Source organism: Accipiter gentilis, chromosome 6, assembly GCF_929443795.1.
Source record: "Accipiter gentilis chromosome 6, bAccGen1.1, whole genome shotgun sequence".
Classification (NCBI taxonomy): Eukaryota; Metazoa; Chordata; class Aves; order Accipitriformes; family Accipitridae; genus Astur; species Astur gentilis.
In genome coordinates this window covers 4,022,623-4,039,924 of record NC_064885.1, presented here as the reverse complement: position 1 = coordinate 4,039,924, position 17,302 = coordinate 4,022,623, and the positions used below count along the sequence as shown (strand labels likewise).

Genomic DNA, 17,302 nt, shown 5'->3' with positions numbered 1-17,302 from the left:
AAGCACAGCTACCGCTGGGTTTCCCTGCGCTGGCAACATCCCTTAAGAAGGAGCAAGCGCCACTGTGGAAGAACTGCGGCAGATTTTGGGGGAAAAAATAATAAAAAAAAAAGGGTTTTGGCTAAACGGGGAGGGGGGGGGGGGGGAGCTGTTTTCTGGGGTCAGAAGGCTGAGGAGAAGAGAGGGGCGTGGCCTGCTCGGAGGGGCGGGGCTTCGCAGGGCGGTGCTTGAGGAGGAGGCGGGGCTCGAGGAGGAGGAGGAAGAGGAGGCGGTGCTTGATGTGGAGGAGGCGGGGCTCGAGGAGGAGGAGGCGGGGCTCGGGGAGGGGGCGGTGCTTGAGGAGGAGGCGGGGCGTAGAGGCCCGCGCCTGCCGTTGAGGAGCGCGTCACGAGCGGATGTCGTCGGTGCGCGCGCTGACGTGAGGGGAGGTGGTGGGGGAGGGGTGCGGTACCTGACAGGGCGGCCGCCGGGCCCCGAGGGGTTTCCCGGGGGCGGCGGTTCCCGTCCGGGGTCTCCTGTAACCGCCATGGAGGTCTCCGCCCTACCCATCCGCCGGTCCCGCCGGGCCCTGGTGGAGGCCGTGAGGGAGCAGCCCTTCCTCATCGTCACCGGCGAGACGGGCAGCGGCAAAAGCACGCAGCTGCCCAAGTACCTCTTCGAGGCAGGTAACGGCCGGGGAGGGGGGGAGAAACCCCTGAGAGCCCCCTCTGCTCTGCCGCCTCGGGCCCGAAACGTGAGAGATAAGCACTGATAAACGCAGATAGTCGTCGTGTCCCCTCAGGGGGACGCGGCTTCGGGGTGAGGTGAGAGGAGGGGGCTCGGTAAAACCTCGTAAACTAAAAAAACTACGGCCATCTGTGTATGACGTAGGTACTTGTGTATAAACTGACTCGGTGTCCCTGTTTTCCCCGTCGCTCCCGAAGGCCTCGCCAAGCATGGGGCCATTGGCGTCACCCAGCCCCGGCGCGTCGCCACCATCTCGGTGGCTCAGAGGGTGGCCGAGGAGATGGGGTGTTCACTGGGGAGCGTCGTCGGGTACCAGGTCCGCTTCGATGACTGCACCACCGAGGTAGGGCTCTGAGGGCGGTGTACCTGCCGGTGTTGTCATGACAAGGTGCGGTGGGGTCGGTGGGCTGCGGTTCAGTTTTGTTTCTTGTGGGCCTCTGGGTGGAGTGGCACAGTCCTGTTGCCTCTGCTGGGGCTTTGCGTGCAGAGGGTCTCGGAGCCTTCAGGAGCCAGCTGTCCCAGCTGTGGTGAAGCTGCGGTTGTATGTATTGTGTAACTCGCTTGTTCAAGTTTTTTGAACGCCTTACAAGTGAAGCATTGCCAAGCACCCATGATGCAGTCTCAGTGTGTGTGCCAGACAAATATGTGATCTATAGAGAAGTTTTTACTTTGAAGTAAAAATCCAGGATAACAGCTGAATGTCTGATTAAACCTTTCAGGATACTGCCATCAGGTATATGACCGATGGCTGCTTGTTGAGGCAAATATTGGCAGACCCCCTTCTCAGCAAGTACAGTATCATCATTTTGGATGAAGCCCACGAGCGGAGCCTCAGCACTGTGAGTGTCACCTTATATCTGTCCTTTTAGTTCACTATTGCTCCTTTACTGGGGTCTACCTATACCTTTCTTTCACTGCTGTGCAATTCCCAAGGATTTTGGCTGACTTTCCATGGATGTGTTTTATCCTTTTGCTGTCCCAAGACCATAGAATTGCTGCTTCGTTTATTACATTCTGCATAATCTGGAAATAAGGTGTGGCCTGTAATCCTGTTGGAATTGTTGTAGCTGTTGTTGCGTTTGAAAGCAGTTCAAACTTGGCTGGCTGTTGGATACTTTCCCAAAATATCCAGGAGTTTAAAGCCAGCACAGTGAACGCAAACTTTCTAGAATCCTAATTAAGAAAAAACCCCAAACATACACAAACAAACAGAACCCTGAAACTTCTCTTCTCTCTAAGGCCTAATGTTTCTTAGGGTGTGTATATGACTGTGCAAAAAGATAACGGCTTTTGGGATCGTGGAAGTATCTAGACTGACCTAAGTACCAAAAGCAATCAGATGTCACTCTGACCCTTCTGTGGCAAGCAAAGTGAGACTCAGGTCACTCAGTCCTCAAGAGATTGCGTTGTGTGTCAGACAACCTACCAGTCCAGCTAACAATCTACCAGTCCAGCTGGGGGAAAGGGAAAATGCTTTCTGAATTTCGGTTCTGCCCTCAGGCATTTGAGTGTATTGTAAGTAATTGAACTAGAGTTATGTAAGAAGTTACTTCTCCATCACCTGTGTCTAACTAAAAGGAGCAGATTTTTAATCCAGAGCACTGCAGAGTAAAATAAACTTGCTGAAGTCATAACAATAAATAGCACAACAAAGAAGGGTGCACAGTCCATCAGGTAATTTACGCTGGACAAGAGTGATGACATTTTAAAATGGGACTGAGGTAACTGCTTGCAGATGACTTGACGGTGACAATACAAAAATGAAAACCAAAGGATTTTAAGTTACACTGATTCTGTTGTAGGCTGTGAGAAGAGCTCATAAAAAATTAATTAAATTCTAGAAACCAATTAGCGTGCTTACAAGGTGACCAGGGTAATTGTATGTGTTCTTCTGAGTGCTTAGGCCCTGGAGATGTGTGATTTTCTCTCTTCACTATATCAGTGGGATAAAATCAGTCCCTTCCAAGTTTGTCAGGCACTTCTAAGAAAACTGGGGTACTAATATGAGCTGCTTTTGGTTTTCTGTTAGGATATTTTATTTGGTTTGCTGAAGAAACTATTTCTACAGAAGAAACCACCAAACAGGAAGACGGCCATGAAAGTGGTGGTGATGTCAGCCACCCTGGAGGTAGACAAGCTCTCGGAGTTCTTTGGACACTGTTCAGTGCTGCATATTCCAGGAAGAAGTTATCCTGTCAAGGAGATATTCTGCAACCTGCTCAGCCCAAGGGACATAGGCAGCTCTGCATATGTTACAGAGGTCTGGCCTGTTTTACTTTGTGTGCTGTGTTCTCTGTTCTTGGTATGATTATCACGTGTGAAAGACCACAAGAATTAGCTGCTGTATTGCTGTGCTTTTAGCATCTCTGCAGGGTGTAGGGAAGAATTAGTTAGTACTGTGAGTTTTAGAAGGAGTAAATGAGATTCCAGCTGTTATTGGCTTGTTTATTGTTTGTTTCAGGCTGTAAAAGTGACATTGGATATCCATTTAAATGAACCAGAAGGCGACATCTTGGTTTTCCTGACAGGTGAGAATTTTTCTTTGAACAACTGGTGGTTATGCTAGGTGAAACATGGCATTGCCAGCAAAACAGTACATCCTTCCAATGACTGTCTAGTTTGTCCCAGAGCAGTAAATAGAGAAGGGGAAGTTGCAGGTTGATGCACATAGTCTTGTGAAGTGATAGTTTTCAGAGCATGTTCAGATGTATCCATGCCTATGAGATCAGGTAAGGAAAACATTAACTTAAAAATTTGCATATGCTCTTTTCTTCCTGTGTCAAACTTACTCTATTTGTATTGTGTACATGTTTTACTTTGTTGTTAATTCAGGAAGGGAGAATTTCTTTAGCTGCAAAACCCTGCATCAGTGTATAGGCCAGACACATACGCAGTCATCTTTTAAGGAACAGCCTTGGTGAGAGGCACTGTGGAAAGACTGGATGTCACCTCTAAACCAGCTCTCATAAATCTGACTTGCTTCTTGCAATGGTGTTCATGACTCTGTAATATTGGCAAAGCAATCCTGTTTAAAGATGTTGCAAACTAGCAAGGCAAAGTTGTATAAATGCTCTTTAATGTTTTTTAGGTCAGATTGAGATAGAAAGAGCTTGTGACTTACTTTTCAAGAAAGCAGAATCTGTTGATTACCGGTATGAAGTACATGATCAGTCTGTTGAAGGCCTGCTTATCTTACCATTGTATGGGTCAATGTCAACAGGTAAGAGCATATAATGTCATATGGAACTTAATTCACATAAATGTTAACTGCAAGAGCTGTTATAAACAGTATCCTAATCAAATATTTCTACTGTGATTGGAAAAAATGGCATTCATTTAACCCTTTTGTTACAATACTGTAGCACTATGGGGTTTTTTGTGGTGTTCGTAAACTAATCAATCTTCAGCCTTCTCTGTAGTTATACAGAAGCCTCCAGTTAAAGTTCATGTCCACTGGAAATGGCTTCACATGACATCAAGGTCTCCAGTTTAGGACAGAGATATTGTGTAACTGAAAGTTCACATGTCTTATTTAGGTCCTCACATACTATTTTATATGGAAAAGATATTGCCAGTATGTTTTTGGTGATAAGAGTAGACGTGTAAGGGATGATAGAAGTAGTACAGTGTTACACAATACAGAAAAGTACAGGTTATCAGAATGAGTCAGTCTGTTTTATGTGGCTGCAATACCACAGTTAGTTTCAAAGAGGTAAAACCAAAGACCTTTAGACCTTTACTGAACACAGACACCGTATTTTCAGATGAACTTGAGTGCAATGTTTAAATGTGTGGGTGCTGTATGTAGAATGTCAAGAGGCTGAATAAGTGTTCAGAAGAGCAGGACAGCAATTTCTGTCTGGAAGTGCTGCTGAGAGGAAAGATCTGGTAACGATCTGCAAGAGAGAGCAAAATTTTTACCTTCTTGAAAGAGCAAACTGGAAAGTTGCATAGGAGAAAGGTATAGCTTCTTCCTTACTCGATGATAGGTGTTAGATGCCTGACTGAGAGTGACTTTTTAAATTTTTTTTTTCTTTTGTGTAGTTTCTCAGAGGCCATTGTATTTGAATATTTTTAAATACACAAGAGAGAATTTTCCTTAAAGAGAATTTTCTATTTTTCAAGTATAATATGTGAGAAAATTTCAGGGGAAAGTTGAATTTCCACCTTCCTTTTTTGTTCCTTGGAAAGCCAAATGAATTAATGGAAACTATATATGCTTCTTTGTTACATGTTAGAAGAAGATTTGCTGGAAATGTGGCGTGTTTAACCAAATCTTTTCACATTCGCCTTCACCTGCTCTGCTTGTTAAAACCATTCAAATGCTTCATGAAGATTCTATTAAGACCAGATATCTTGTTTGTTTTTTCCTAACTCTGGGTTAGGAAACATCCAGGAGAGTTGGCCAATTTCTTGACCTCAAAATCTTCCTGAATATGCAAGCAATAAAGAAGACTTTCTCTGATGTCTGGCATATGCTAAAATAATTTTAGGATGTTATGTGATTCACTTTCTCATTTAATTCAAATGACTTTCACTAAGCATTTCAGTAAGTGTACGCAGTGTTAGAGATGTGGTTGAAATCAGAGCATTGTAACGTAACAGATTGTTTGACTGACTACCTGTCATTTTAGATCAACAGAAAAGAATATTTTTGCCAGCTCCCACAGGCATTAGAAAATGTGTGGTATCCACAAACATTGCTGCAACATCTCTGACGATTGAAGGAGTCAGGTATTGTTTCCTATCCTTCATCAAAGCTGCAACAGAGGGAATAATTCAGAAAATTTTACGAGATTTGGAAAAATGCATCTGACTTCCTTCCACTACTATACCTGCCCAATAATTACCTGTTGCCTTTTTTGTGTATGTAGTGAATAAAAAAATACTATTATATGATACTATTATATAGTCCTACAGATGACTAATATTGTTGGACCCTAATTTGAAACCAAATCTCGGCTCCATTAAATGAGCATAGTCTCCTTGGGTGCTGGGATGTATTATCTGTAACATCCTCTAGACTGAACCATTGCAGGGCTGCAGCTGACCAGCAAAGTCCAACTACCTGTTAGTGATTGTAGGGTAAATGTGTTCTTGCTTTGATGATGTGGCAGTTTCCTGTCTGTCTACAGAGACCTCTGTTTTCTTCTCTGACAGAGCATGAATCTTTTTCAGATATGTAGTAGACAGTGGATTTGTGAAGCAGTTGAATCATAACCCCCGAGTTGGCTTGGACATACTGGAGGTGGTTCCCATTTCAAAGTAAGTTTTGAAAAGGTTGTGCACTTGGCATTTCTGGGAGTTGCTCTGATAATACTGTGTATCAGTTGATCTTAAAAAAAAAAAAAAAAAAAAAAAAAAAAAGGGCGTGTGTGTGAGCAGTTTTGAGGGTCTGTAATTTAAAGCCATCTTGTTTGCTGCTAAACAGAAAATGGTTCAGGACATATAATTTCCTAAAAGTTACAGGCATTAAGAAGGAATTGACAATGCATTGTCTGTAGTCTCAACAGTGGCTTACATGTCATCTTGTGTTTGCTGAATACAACAGCCTGATTCAGAGAAGCTTAAAAAAAATCTTTCCTTGCACCGAAATACTTCTTCATTCTGCTAGTTCTTGTATAGCTGGGTTTCTCAGTTGCTGCACAGTATAATAGATCTTCCATCTACAAGCATAGAAATTGCTATTATTTATCGTAATGACAGTGTGCTGCTTTGGATAATAACAGAAGGGATCAAGAGTTTGGAATTTTTTTTCCCTGCCTTACTGTTTTGGAAGGAGCGAAGCAAGGCAACGAGCTGGCCGAGCTGGCAGGACATCATCTGGAAAAAGCTATCGGCTATACAGCAAAGAATTCTGGGAGCAGTGCATGCCTGATCACACGGTCCCAGAGATCAAGAGAACCAGTCTGACATCTGTGATCCTGACCTTGAAGTGCCTTTCTGTGCATGATGTCATAAGGTAACCTCCATGGAGGGGGGATTATCATTTTCTTCTTCAGTCTCGGGAGCAAGGCAGCACAGGCACCAACAGCCTATTGGCAGAGGCAGGATTAGGTCCCCAGCCAACTGTGACACCTCAATACAATCAGCTTTTCTGCTGTTCTCCTCAGTCTTTAATGCCAGATTGGATCCTGAGCTCAAGTTCGGTTTGAGGTTCTGCCAAAACTAGCTCCTTCTCTCCAAGATTAAATAGTTAATAGTGTTCCTTTAAAATAGTGATGTTTGTATCCCAAAAGCTTAATCTCTGTGGAATTGTTTAATATTAGGATCATACATGTGCAGAAAATACAGTTCATCTTTCCAGTGCCATGCTGGGATTTGTTATCGTAATTCTTCAGCTTGAGACCGTACATGTAACATGCCCATATACTGAAGATGCTTATGTGCACTTTGGTCAGAAACCTGTATTGGAAGTTACAAAAATATTTTAATAAATAGGAAAACTAACAAGGCTATACTGAGTCTGAACAGTGAGATTATTTTTTTTTTACTTCATTTTTTACTGTAGATTTCCTTATTTGGACCGCCCTGAAGAACGGCATATTTTGGAAGCTCTCAAGGAACTTTACCAGTGTGATGCTATTGACAGGTAAAGAAGAAAGGGGTGTAGTCCCTACAAGAATTTGATATCTAATGGTCTAACTGGTGTTAGTGAGTTTTTTGTGTGGACTAAAGGACTTTCCCCAGCAGTAGAATATGTTTCCTCATTAGCCCAGGAAGTTAACTACTGTGTTTTAATATGCTCTCTCTAAAATTAGGGTTAGAGCATGGGTTAGGACTTGAGAGATACCGATTAATTTTTCCACATTGTCCTGGAGTTCCTGAGTGACCTCAGACAAATTACCTCAACTCTCTGTGCTGTAGTTCCTGATAGCAGATCCCAGACTGTTGTGACGAAGGTGCTTAGGCACTAGCTGTGAGGCCCATCCAAGAACTCAAGACAGGAAGCGAGATCTTATCCTAAGCTTCCAGGAATTCTTCTTGCCAAAAAAAAAAAAAAAAAAGATATCTTAATCTTAGGCATCTGATACACTTAAAAAGCTGGCTTTGCCTGCCATGAGGCAGGCATAAGCAAACTGGAGAAAGGTGAAACTTTCTTCTGCTAGCAACACTTACTTCATGTCTCCAGCACGTATCTGGGCACACACAGACTGCAGTGTTGGAACAGTCCGGAGGGAAATGCTTCTTTCATGTTCTTTATCAGTATATGGTGGCTGACATTGTGTGTGCATGCTCCAATTTACATTTAAACATAGTTATGTTGAATGTGGTGTTTGAATCTTTTTCCTGGGATAAGGAGAGGCCACGTGACAAGACTGGGTGAATTCCTGGTGCAGTTTCCCCTCCCTCCCAACCTGACCTGTGCTGTCATAAAAGCTGCTTCTCTTGACTGTGAAGATCTGCTGCTTCCCATAGCAGCTATGTTGTCTGTGGAAAATGTCTTCATTCGTCCAGGTACGAAACCCCTTATCCCAAAGCAGCCTTGGGTGGGTGGGGAATTCTGCTTGGAGAGGGACATCTCAGGCAATGGTTAGGCAAGCACACACTGCTTCACCTGTAGACCTTTTCTACAGCTCCCCTCTGCAGCGTTTTTTTCTCTCAGTAGTTTTCTGTGCTAATAGTTTGTGAGGCCACAGTATCTTACAGGTGTACCTCAAGGTTATAAAGTGGGAACTGATTCTGTATTTTGAACAATGGTAGCACAAGCCTTTACTTGAGCATAAGGATACTCCTGCCAGGGAGCAGGCTGGTCTCCTTAGTTGAGCCCAACACTGGTGGGAGACATAAGTATTTACCTCAAACTAATGCTTTAAATAACCCTTACGTCGCAGTGTGAGGAAGATTCCTTGAGTGCAATGCCTTGTCTCCCAGAGTACATCGTAGCAGATCTGTCGGGAAGCACGGTATGATTAGGACAAATACACGAAGGCACTTTGCCTGTATGCTTTTACAGCTTTCTGTGGTCTTTCAGTCAGGGCACATTGCATGCTAGGAATTGGACAACAGCTGTTCCAAAGACTTCAAAATAGCATGGAACTGGGCTGCATTTGTCCCTAGGCTGTGAGCTGTAAAGCAACATATGGGTGAACGAGTGGTTTGCTGAGAGGTCATAAGGGGGAAAACTGTGTTACAGGAAGGCGGGGGTGGGGTGGGAAGAAACCACCAAAAAACCAAAACGCACCACAGCACATGTTTTGCTGTTGATCTAAGTACAGACAATGGGGACTGATTAATTTGTTTTTAATGAATGGGGTTGCCTCTGTATTGGCTTTTCTGTTCGATGACTCTGTTTAACCAAGTAGACCTTTTAAGTTACTGAGAAGCTCAGCTTGTCACTGCCTCCATTTCCAGTGTTCTTTTAAATGGAAATTGTAATTTGCTGTGGTTCCAAGCTAGCACCTCTCACTGGTCTCCCACGTCCTCCTTTGTATCTCCTTTCCCCTCACTCTGCCCCTGACCCGTCCTCCCCAACTGTGCTACATATAGTCTTTGTGGGAGACCTTTGTCCTTTCTAGTCACTCATTGGCTCTTGTCCGGTTATCTCTGTAGTCTATTAACTGTGCCCGTTAGTGCAACAGCTAAAGACACTGCTGGCAGGACTGATAGACTGGATTCTGCTCTGGGGTCTTTCCTATTCCCACAAATGTGTGTGTGCTTTCCCATCCTCCATCTGGCAATATGCCCTTGCTATCTGTTCAGCTAGCTAATGCACACATGTTCGTTACTCTCCAGCAACCCCGCACATTGGGACACATGCACAGAGACTCCCATCCTGAAGGCACTTGCTCATGTGCGATATGTATACGAGCAGACCTTCTTACTTAATCGGTGTTACTTTTAATACCCACAAACTTCTGACGTTGTCTGCAGTACAGCAGCAAGGCAATGCATTGGCCTTTGCAGCTATATCCTTCTCTACTAAGGGGAATAGGTTGTGCTGGGGAAGAAATTCTTTGGGTATTTAAAACTTGAAATAACACTGGAAATGTTGCTTTTGCCTAGTACATTCCTAGTATTTAGTGAAGGTGAATTCCTACTAAACTCACAGACTGAATTTTTTCTAGACTCTTATTTATTTCAAGACCTCCATTACTATGGCACTTGGGTACTAGGACAAAAGCCGAGTTAAATAGATTAGATGGTGCTATGATGGGGTGGTTTCAACAATCTTGTTTTTTCTCTCAGGGCAAAACTTTCACTTGATCCGTGAGAGCTGTTTGTTTAAGATTGCTGTTCCTTTATCTTTCCATGTCAGCATCTGAATTGATTGTAAGAGAAATATGTGGAACTTTTCTTTCTAAGAGACTGGAATTCTTCACCTCTAGTGCTGACTGATGAGATTAATCACAGATTTAATAGCATCTATGTGTTCTTGTTCAGCAGTAGTGGAAGGAGGAAGAACTGTAAATGCAGCTGTGGAGGAGAGACAGATCTAAAAATGAATAAAGAGCCAACGCTGTCAAACACACTTTGGAGAGATGCTAACAGAAAATTAAGTAGGAGTGATAAATAAAAATGGCTTTGTTAAAGTGAGATATAACTTACTTCCTCAGGTGATCCTCAGAAGCAAAAGGAGGCTGAGCTTCAGCACCAGGAACTTTCTTCACAAGTGGGAGGATGCAATGACTTTGCAACCCTCTTAAATATTTTTGAACAATGCAAAGCAAGGTATGAAATTATTCCTTACAGTAAGTGGTTTTGCACTGCTCATAACTTCCAGCTGCTGATGGTTTTTAGATTTATTGCCTATATGCACATGTATGTTCTCATACCTAATTGCAGATTTATTCCTTATTGTGATCTGTAATTTCTATCAAGACACCTATTATTTAAACTAACAAAGTATCTGGCTGTGTAGGTTGCCTTCTTTGTACGACCATAACAAAAAAGAGGCAACTTTCTGCCTGCAGCTCACAAAGGGCTTATTTATAATACAAGTATTTCTGTTCTCAGCAAGTCCCCTTCAGCTTGGTGCCAGAAATACTGGATCCATTGGCGAGCTTTAAAATCTGCATTTAGTGTGGAAAAACAACTTCGGGAAATAATCAGTAAACTGAAACAGGTAAAAAATATGACTTTTATCTGTGATTGACTGATTAAAGTTTATATTTAAGACATGTACTGGACTACTGAGCCTTTGCCAGATGGCTGCTGCCTTTCTCCAGTAGAAACTAATCCACTTAAATATTTATTAGGGCATCCTTGTTGTAGCTTGTATAACTCACAGGTATGATGGTGGTAACAAGCAAGAAGGAGGGTTTTCCTCCTTTCCTCATGGTTTCCATAGGGTGAGAAACCCAGGGTTTAAGATCCATGGGATGGAGGGGGTATAGCCAGTTTTTCTTTAGGAAAGATCCTGATACGTGTTGATTTTGCTTTACATAGCTGCCAGACTTCCCTAAAGAGACATTTGAAGGCTCCAGAACTGAAATATTAAGAAGATGTCTGTGTGCAGGATACTTTATCAATGTAGCTAGGAGGTAAGTAATAAAGTTTGGAGAATTGAATGGAAAAGATACTATGCATATTCTTTAAAGGTGTAGCTGCATACTGAAACAGGATAGTAAGACTGTCTATTGTTAAAAGTAGCAAAGAAGCAATTGCAGCTGAAGGTGGTGTTTCTGCACAGGGCTGGAAGCCTGGCAAGTACTCTGCTTTTGACTCTCATTACATTCCTGGGGAAGTTGCTTATGTCCTGGAATAGTAGTTTTTCTATCTGTGAAATGAACTTGCAAGCTGATGAGTAGTTCCAGATATTAAACTAAAGGGCTTAGAAATGTCCAATTATCATGGCTGTCAAAGACTTCAATACCAAACCCTGTTTTTTATTGTGTTGTTAGATCTGCAGTGTTACTGTGGTAAATTAGATCTATTTTATTCCTCATTGTTGTTTTTTTTTAAAGTTTAATTCTGGAAGGATCTTCCTCTGCTTATCTATTTGAGTATTTTCTTCTATGCTGCTGCTGATTTGTTTAGTTTATTGTTGCTGTCTAATCACAGCAAAGTATGTTTCATTACATTTCCCTCCCCGCCTCCCCAAAACCTTTCAGATCTGCAGCCAGGACATTCTGCACAATGGACGGACATGGCAGCATAGTCTATATCCATCCTTCATCTACAGTAAGTTACCAAAGTCTGTTAAGAAAGTAGCAAAGGATCTATAAAAGGAGTAAGAGGCAGGTCACTGTAAACTCTTCTGTTTTGGTTTGTGCTAACTTATGGCCAGGAGAAGCACTGTTGCAGTGTTCATTTTGAGAGTGGGGAAGAGCCTCACTTCTTCAAATTTGGTAAAGGTTTGGCTTATGAAATGAGTGTGACATCGACTGTGACATAGACTGAGCTTTCTCTCTGGCTCTTTGGATTTCCTGGGCAATTTTAAGCAAGTCATTATGGCTTAGTTCCGCTGTCTGAAAACTTAGGGTAATGTCAGCTTTATCTCATTCTTGCATCTGAAGCATTGGAATATATTCCAATGGAGGGTGCTCTAGAAATAAAAATTCTCTTTTATCAGTTCTGAAATCCTATTTTAATTTTTCAGCTATATAACCAGGAGACCCGCCTCGAGTGGATCATCTTCCATGATGTCACAGTGACATCCAAAATCTATGTCCGGACAGTGTGTCCTGTTCGCTATGAATGGGTCAAAGACTTGTTGCCCAGATTGCATCAAATTGATGCATATGAACTCAGCAGTGTGGCACGGGAAGAAGTAACTGAAGAGGAAATAACCAAGTGGAAACATAAGGAGGACCTTAAAAGGCAGTGTGGTAAGCACATTACTAGCCCCTATCTATGGCATGTGTAGTTTTTTTGGTTGTTGTGGGCATGTGCGTGTATGTTATGTCACTGAATGCATTCTGGACCAGTAGGTGTTAATCTGTATGTGCTTAACATATTTGATGTGTAGCTCTAGTTGTTTTCTTCTCTTATTATAGCTCTGCAATCCTTATTTTCCTGCCTCAGCAGTGTGTGTAGTGGTGTTTGCTTGCTGGTTCTTACCATGCTCCCCTTTTTTGGTTTAATACAGCTGACAGGAGCAGAACTTTAACCCAGAGTTGAGTAAAAGCATTTTGAGTCTAACCATTGTTTAAGTTTGCAAAGGGTATCTATCCATAGATACCCAAAATAATACTGTCCTGAGAGAAAGAGGTCCTAAGGGCTGGGGGGGCCTGAGGGGGAGGAGGAGAGGAAAAAAAACAACAACCAACCCCCAAAAAACCCACCAAACAAAAAACACAGAGGAAGAAGTATCACATTTTGGTGAATGTCTCATTCTGACAATGAATTTAATGCCATATGTTTAAATAGTCAGTTTTAATTAAAACTGGTGCTTGCTAACTGATCTGGCTGCTTGACATTCTTTGAATTCTTCTGTCAGCAGGTTTCATAAAGCAGCTAAGTATTCAAAGGGCCTCTGCTCCTGAGCTGACCCTTCCAAAACATTAATTTAATATATAGTACAGGCACTAGCAATATAGATTCTCTTCAGTTTCCTTAACAATGGAGAAAATGTAGACTCTTCTGCTCAGACCAGCATCTCTTTCTTTCCTGCATTATTGTATAAAACAACCATTTTAAATGATAAAAACATGAATTGGATTTGGTGATAAATTTGCTGGAAAGGATATTTTCATTATTGGATAATGCAGAGGAGCCTCATCTATTTGTCTGAAGTCCAAGCAGCTGAGGTTTCTCTTTGTGTGTCCCCTAACTTTTAGACTTCAGCAGGCAATTGTTAATTAATTTGAGATTAATATTGACCTTACAGATGTGGCTGTATAGCTGATAAAGGTTTAATTAGTGCCCAGTGGAAGGAAAGGCGGCATCATGAGCTGAATTAGTATTTGACTCCGAGACAGAATAATTGCAAACATTCCAAGAGTGAACGCTGATTGAAACTCCTTCCTCATATCAAAGAAGCTGCTGCCCAGCCCCAGAGCCCTAGGAACAGGGTGCAGTAGCTGCTTCATTCACACAAAGCTTAGGCTTTCAGAGTCTTTGAATGATATTTTTATTTACATTTTACATTTTATTTTAAACTGAAAATATTTCCTGCTTTTCTTTGCTTCTGCGAGAAGCACTCCCAAGGTCTCAGCTCAGTGGGAGAATGTGCGTTTCTAATGGTGTCTGTTCTGGAGTATTGACTTTTCTCACTCCTTTATCTGTATGTTATCCTCCCCTTTAGTTTATTCTAAGCTTTTTTTTTCTTTTCCTGCTCCCAGTGCTGTCCCTCTCCTGCCTAAACCTGAGTTTGAGATGTGTAATTTAGAGAAGAAATGGGTGCATAGAACATAAGATGCATAGTATCTGTTACAATAAGAAGCAAGATACACATTTGGGGACGAGATGAGCCCAGCTGCAAATATTGACATGGGAGTTAAGGCATGATTATTTTATTATTTTTTTTTCTTTTTTTCCTCCCTGTTCTGGTACAGTCTGTCCTCTCTGGAAGTCATTCAAATGACTGACTTGGACTTGAAAAACATTTGAGATTCTGTTGGGGGTTTTGGGGTATCTTACAAATAAGAGGAATTGTAACGCTGGGATGTTTTTTTTGACACAGAAGAGTATATTTCTCTTTCTTTTCTCCCCCAGAAGGAGTCACAGACAACTCTACAAAGAAGATGGAGAGAAGGAATGATGACCAATCAATACTGGATGCCCGAGCACGCTATCTTGAGAGAAAGCAGCAAAGAGCACAAGGTTTAAGTGGCCCAATGAAAGAAACGGTGTAATACTCGTGGCTCAACTCCCACTGTGAGGAAAGGCAGTTTGGTGCAGTTGTTCTGGGTATGTTTGTATAATGCAAAATGACTAACTGGAATGAAGAAAAACTTCTGCTTTGTGGTAAGTTTGAGTGCTGAGGCATACAAACGCAATCGTCCTTTGCTGCATCCAGCAAGGAAAAGTCACCAAGCTGAATTTTATTGCTACACGTCAGTGGCAACAATTTAATGGCCTCAAATGTGGATGAAGACATGATACATACTGTGGTGCCAATTCTGTGGCTTTTAGTTGACTTTAAAAGGTCTTAGTGGTCTCGGTGCCATTATTAATATATTTTCTTAAAGTGTTTGGGGTTTTTTTTTTAAAGGAGTGGGACTGTCACTTTTTATCCATTTTACTTTGTATGATTGTGGCTATACAGTCTTCATGCTCATACACTACTCAGGAAAATGTGTAGGAAGTGCTCTTTTAATGATGGAACCATCAGGATCCAAGTTCAAAAGGATGTTTGCCACCTGCGTTCTCTGTTGCAGACAGTGTTGTTCCTACTATGTATTGTGCTGTACCATGTACAGTGATGTTTCTGGGTGAAGATGTCTTTGTATGCAATGTATGCAAAGTATTTTGTAAATGTTTTCACATTCTTGCTAACAATGCATAATTTCTGTCAGGGATGACTTAGCACTGTGTGTTTCCCATTTGGCAAAAAAAAATCCCAGCAGTCAATCCAGTCCTCAGCTAGGTTATGTCCTGCAGGCCTGTTGTCTAGTGGGCTCTTTTTCTGAGTTTGGTGGCTGTTATTTTTAAAATATATGGATTTCATTCTGAAGAAGGAGTGTTTCAAACGTGTAGAAAGAACACACAAGGAAACATTAGCTTTTTCCCTCAACTCAAATATATAAAAAGCAAAGAGCTGTGATGCTTTGTCATCATAAAGTTTGTTTCTTTCTCAATAAAGAGGTAGTTCCCTTCTGTCACCTTAATAATCCTAAAATGTTCCAGTGCTCTAGCGTGGAGCTTGTCTTTTTTGCTATTTTTCACTTTCAGTAAGTAACATTTTGTAGAAGACAGTTTCCAAAAAAGTGGAAGAACCTACTGTCATTTTTCATGCCTTGGTTGTGTGCAGCTGTGTGTCACCTTCAGTTGCTTTTCAGGTAACTAGCTAATGCTGTTAAAATGATGTTGTAAGGAAGCCTTAGCACTTGGTGTAAAAGGTTAAGCGTTCCACCTCTGTGCTGTACAGGCTGTAGCTGATCATAAGCTTTCAAAAACGTTGGGATTCTCTTATGGGGAATATGATAATATTATTCTTCACAAAGAAGGTAGTAGGTCTGATAATTGTCCCTCTTTCTGTGATTGTACCTATTAAAATGAAAAAGCGGAACCTGGTCTGCGTACTTGCTAAACCTAGCGAAGAAGGCGTGATTCACGTCTCGAAGAGCTGGAGAGGCTGCAGCGTACGCCGCCGGTTGCCCTGCAGGGCCGAGTGCTGCCTTCCGAAGCTGTAAGAGGCTTAACTCGAGCAACACCGAACTTGTCAACGGCAATAGCAGGAGCGAGCAGTGATGCCTGTGGCTGCCCTGCAAGTTTCAGACACGGAGTTCCGAACTGCAGGAGAATTGCTGCCGCCTGCCCCTTTTCTGTGTGTTCAGAGCATTGAAACGGCAGCAAGATTACTGCCTTTCTAGTTCCTAAGCGATTGCGTGAATCGAACAATTAGTGCTTGTGATCGGTCTTCGTAGGAAGTGGCATGTTTACGATTCCTCCTTTGTTGGGCCCTTTATTCTGGGTTCAGCTGGAAGAGGGTTTTGTTCTTTCACGCTGTTGCCCAGACTCTGCTTCTGAGAAGCCAGTGCTTTTTTCTTGACCAAACCTATAGCCTGAATTTTGCAAAATTTTTGGCGTTTACTTTGATTTTGTATTTGCAGTGTCATAGCCGCTTGAGAGTCAAATGACATCTGTACCACGCACTAGGTCTGAGGTAGTAGCTACACTGCCCACTCTTGCTTGGGTCTATGTATCTCTTGGCAGATCCTAATGCTTATTTAATTATTTTTTTTTTTACTTTCTTAGTAGCAAGAAGGGAGGGGTTTTTTTCCTGTTTTCCAGGGCTGCTCAGAGGTTTTGAAATTGTGAATTTAAGACAAAGCAAAAATGGTCTGAGGAAATAACCATGAGATTGCAAAATAAGGCAAGATATAAGAAAAGAAGCGGTGAGGTCGGTCGGGGTGCTGGTGCCTTACAGCGCACCCAGCCTCTCGGTAAAGCACACGGAATGCCCCGTGTGCTGCAGTCCGGTAAAAAGAGTGAAGAGAGTTTTTTAAAAAAAAGAGTTGCCGCGGGCTGGAGTTAACATTGTGAGTTAATAAAGCCAGAAGGAGATTTGGTGGAAGTTTTATTATGTTGCTGTACTTATTAACAGTCCTTTGGACCATCCCTGGAGCTTCAGGCGTCTGCTGCACCCCGTCGTTTTGGTGAAGGAAAGGAAGAAAGTTGGTCCAGGCTTTGTTTTCCCCTTTTTTTCTTTTTTTTTTTTTTTTTTTTTTATTTTTTAAATGGGGATTTGGAAGGAAAACGGCCCTCACCGGGAACTACCGGGCGCGGGGAGTTGGGGGGGAAAAGCAGCGATCGCGTCTCTGACCGGGGAGACCCCCCCCCCGGGACCCTCAGTCGCCAAGGCCCCCCCCCCCCCCAAAAAAAGAAGCCCCCGGGGGAGTCACCTTGCCCGGCCGTTCTCGCCCCCCCCGCCCACGTGACCCACCGGGGCGACGAGCGCGGAACGGAAGTGACGCAGCCGCACCTCAGTCGCATGATGTGGCAAAAAAAAAAAAAAAAAAAAAGGCCG

General features: G+C 42.6%; 1 protein-coding gene across 7 annotated transcripts; it reads left to right on the top strand.

Moving 5' to 3' along the window:
- The first annotated feature begins 406 nt into the window (after window positions 1-406).
- DHX40 (DEAH-box helicase 40) lies at window positions 407-16,839 on the top strand. Of its 7 annotated transcripts, XR_007506448.1 has the most exons (18): window positions 407-665; window positions 924-1,069; window positions 1,446-1,565; window positions 2,756-2,986; window positions 3,188-3,254; window positions 3,815-3,946; window positions 5,361-5,460; window positions 5,905-5,991; window positions 6,506-6,688; window positions 7,238-7,318; window positions 8,027-8,184; window positions 10,284-10,398; window positions 10,684-10,792; window positions 11,116-11,210; window positions 11,781-11,850; window positions 12,269-12,497; window positions 14,326-15,611; window positions 15,837-16,839. XR_007506448.1 is itself a non-coding variant. In XM_049804047.1 (17 exons), the coding sequence occupies exons 1-17, from the start codon at window positions 527-529 to the stop codon at window positions 14,463-14,465; spliced, it is 2,163 nt and encodes a 720-aa protein (XP_049660004.1). In that variant the 5' UTR covers window positions 407-526; the 3' UTR covers window positions 14,466-16,839. The 7 variants fall into 7 exon arrangements, 6 of the variants coding, with proteins under 6 accessions (XP_049660004.1, XP_049660003.1, XP_049660002.1 ...); XM_049804047.1 differs by having other exon boundaries at window positions 2,795-2,986; window positions 14,326-16,839; XM_049804046.1 differs by having other exon boundaries at window positions 14,329-16,839.
- Window positions 16,840-17,302: the final 463 nt, after the last annotated feature.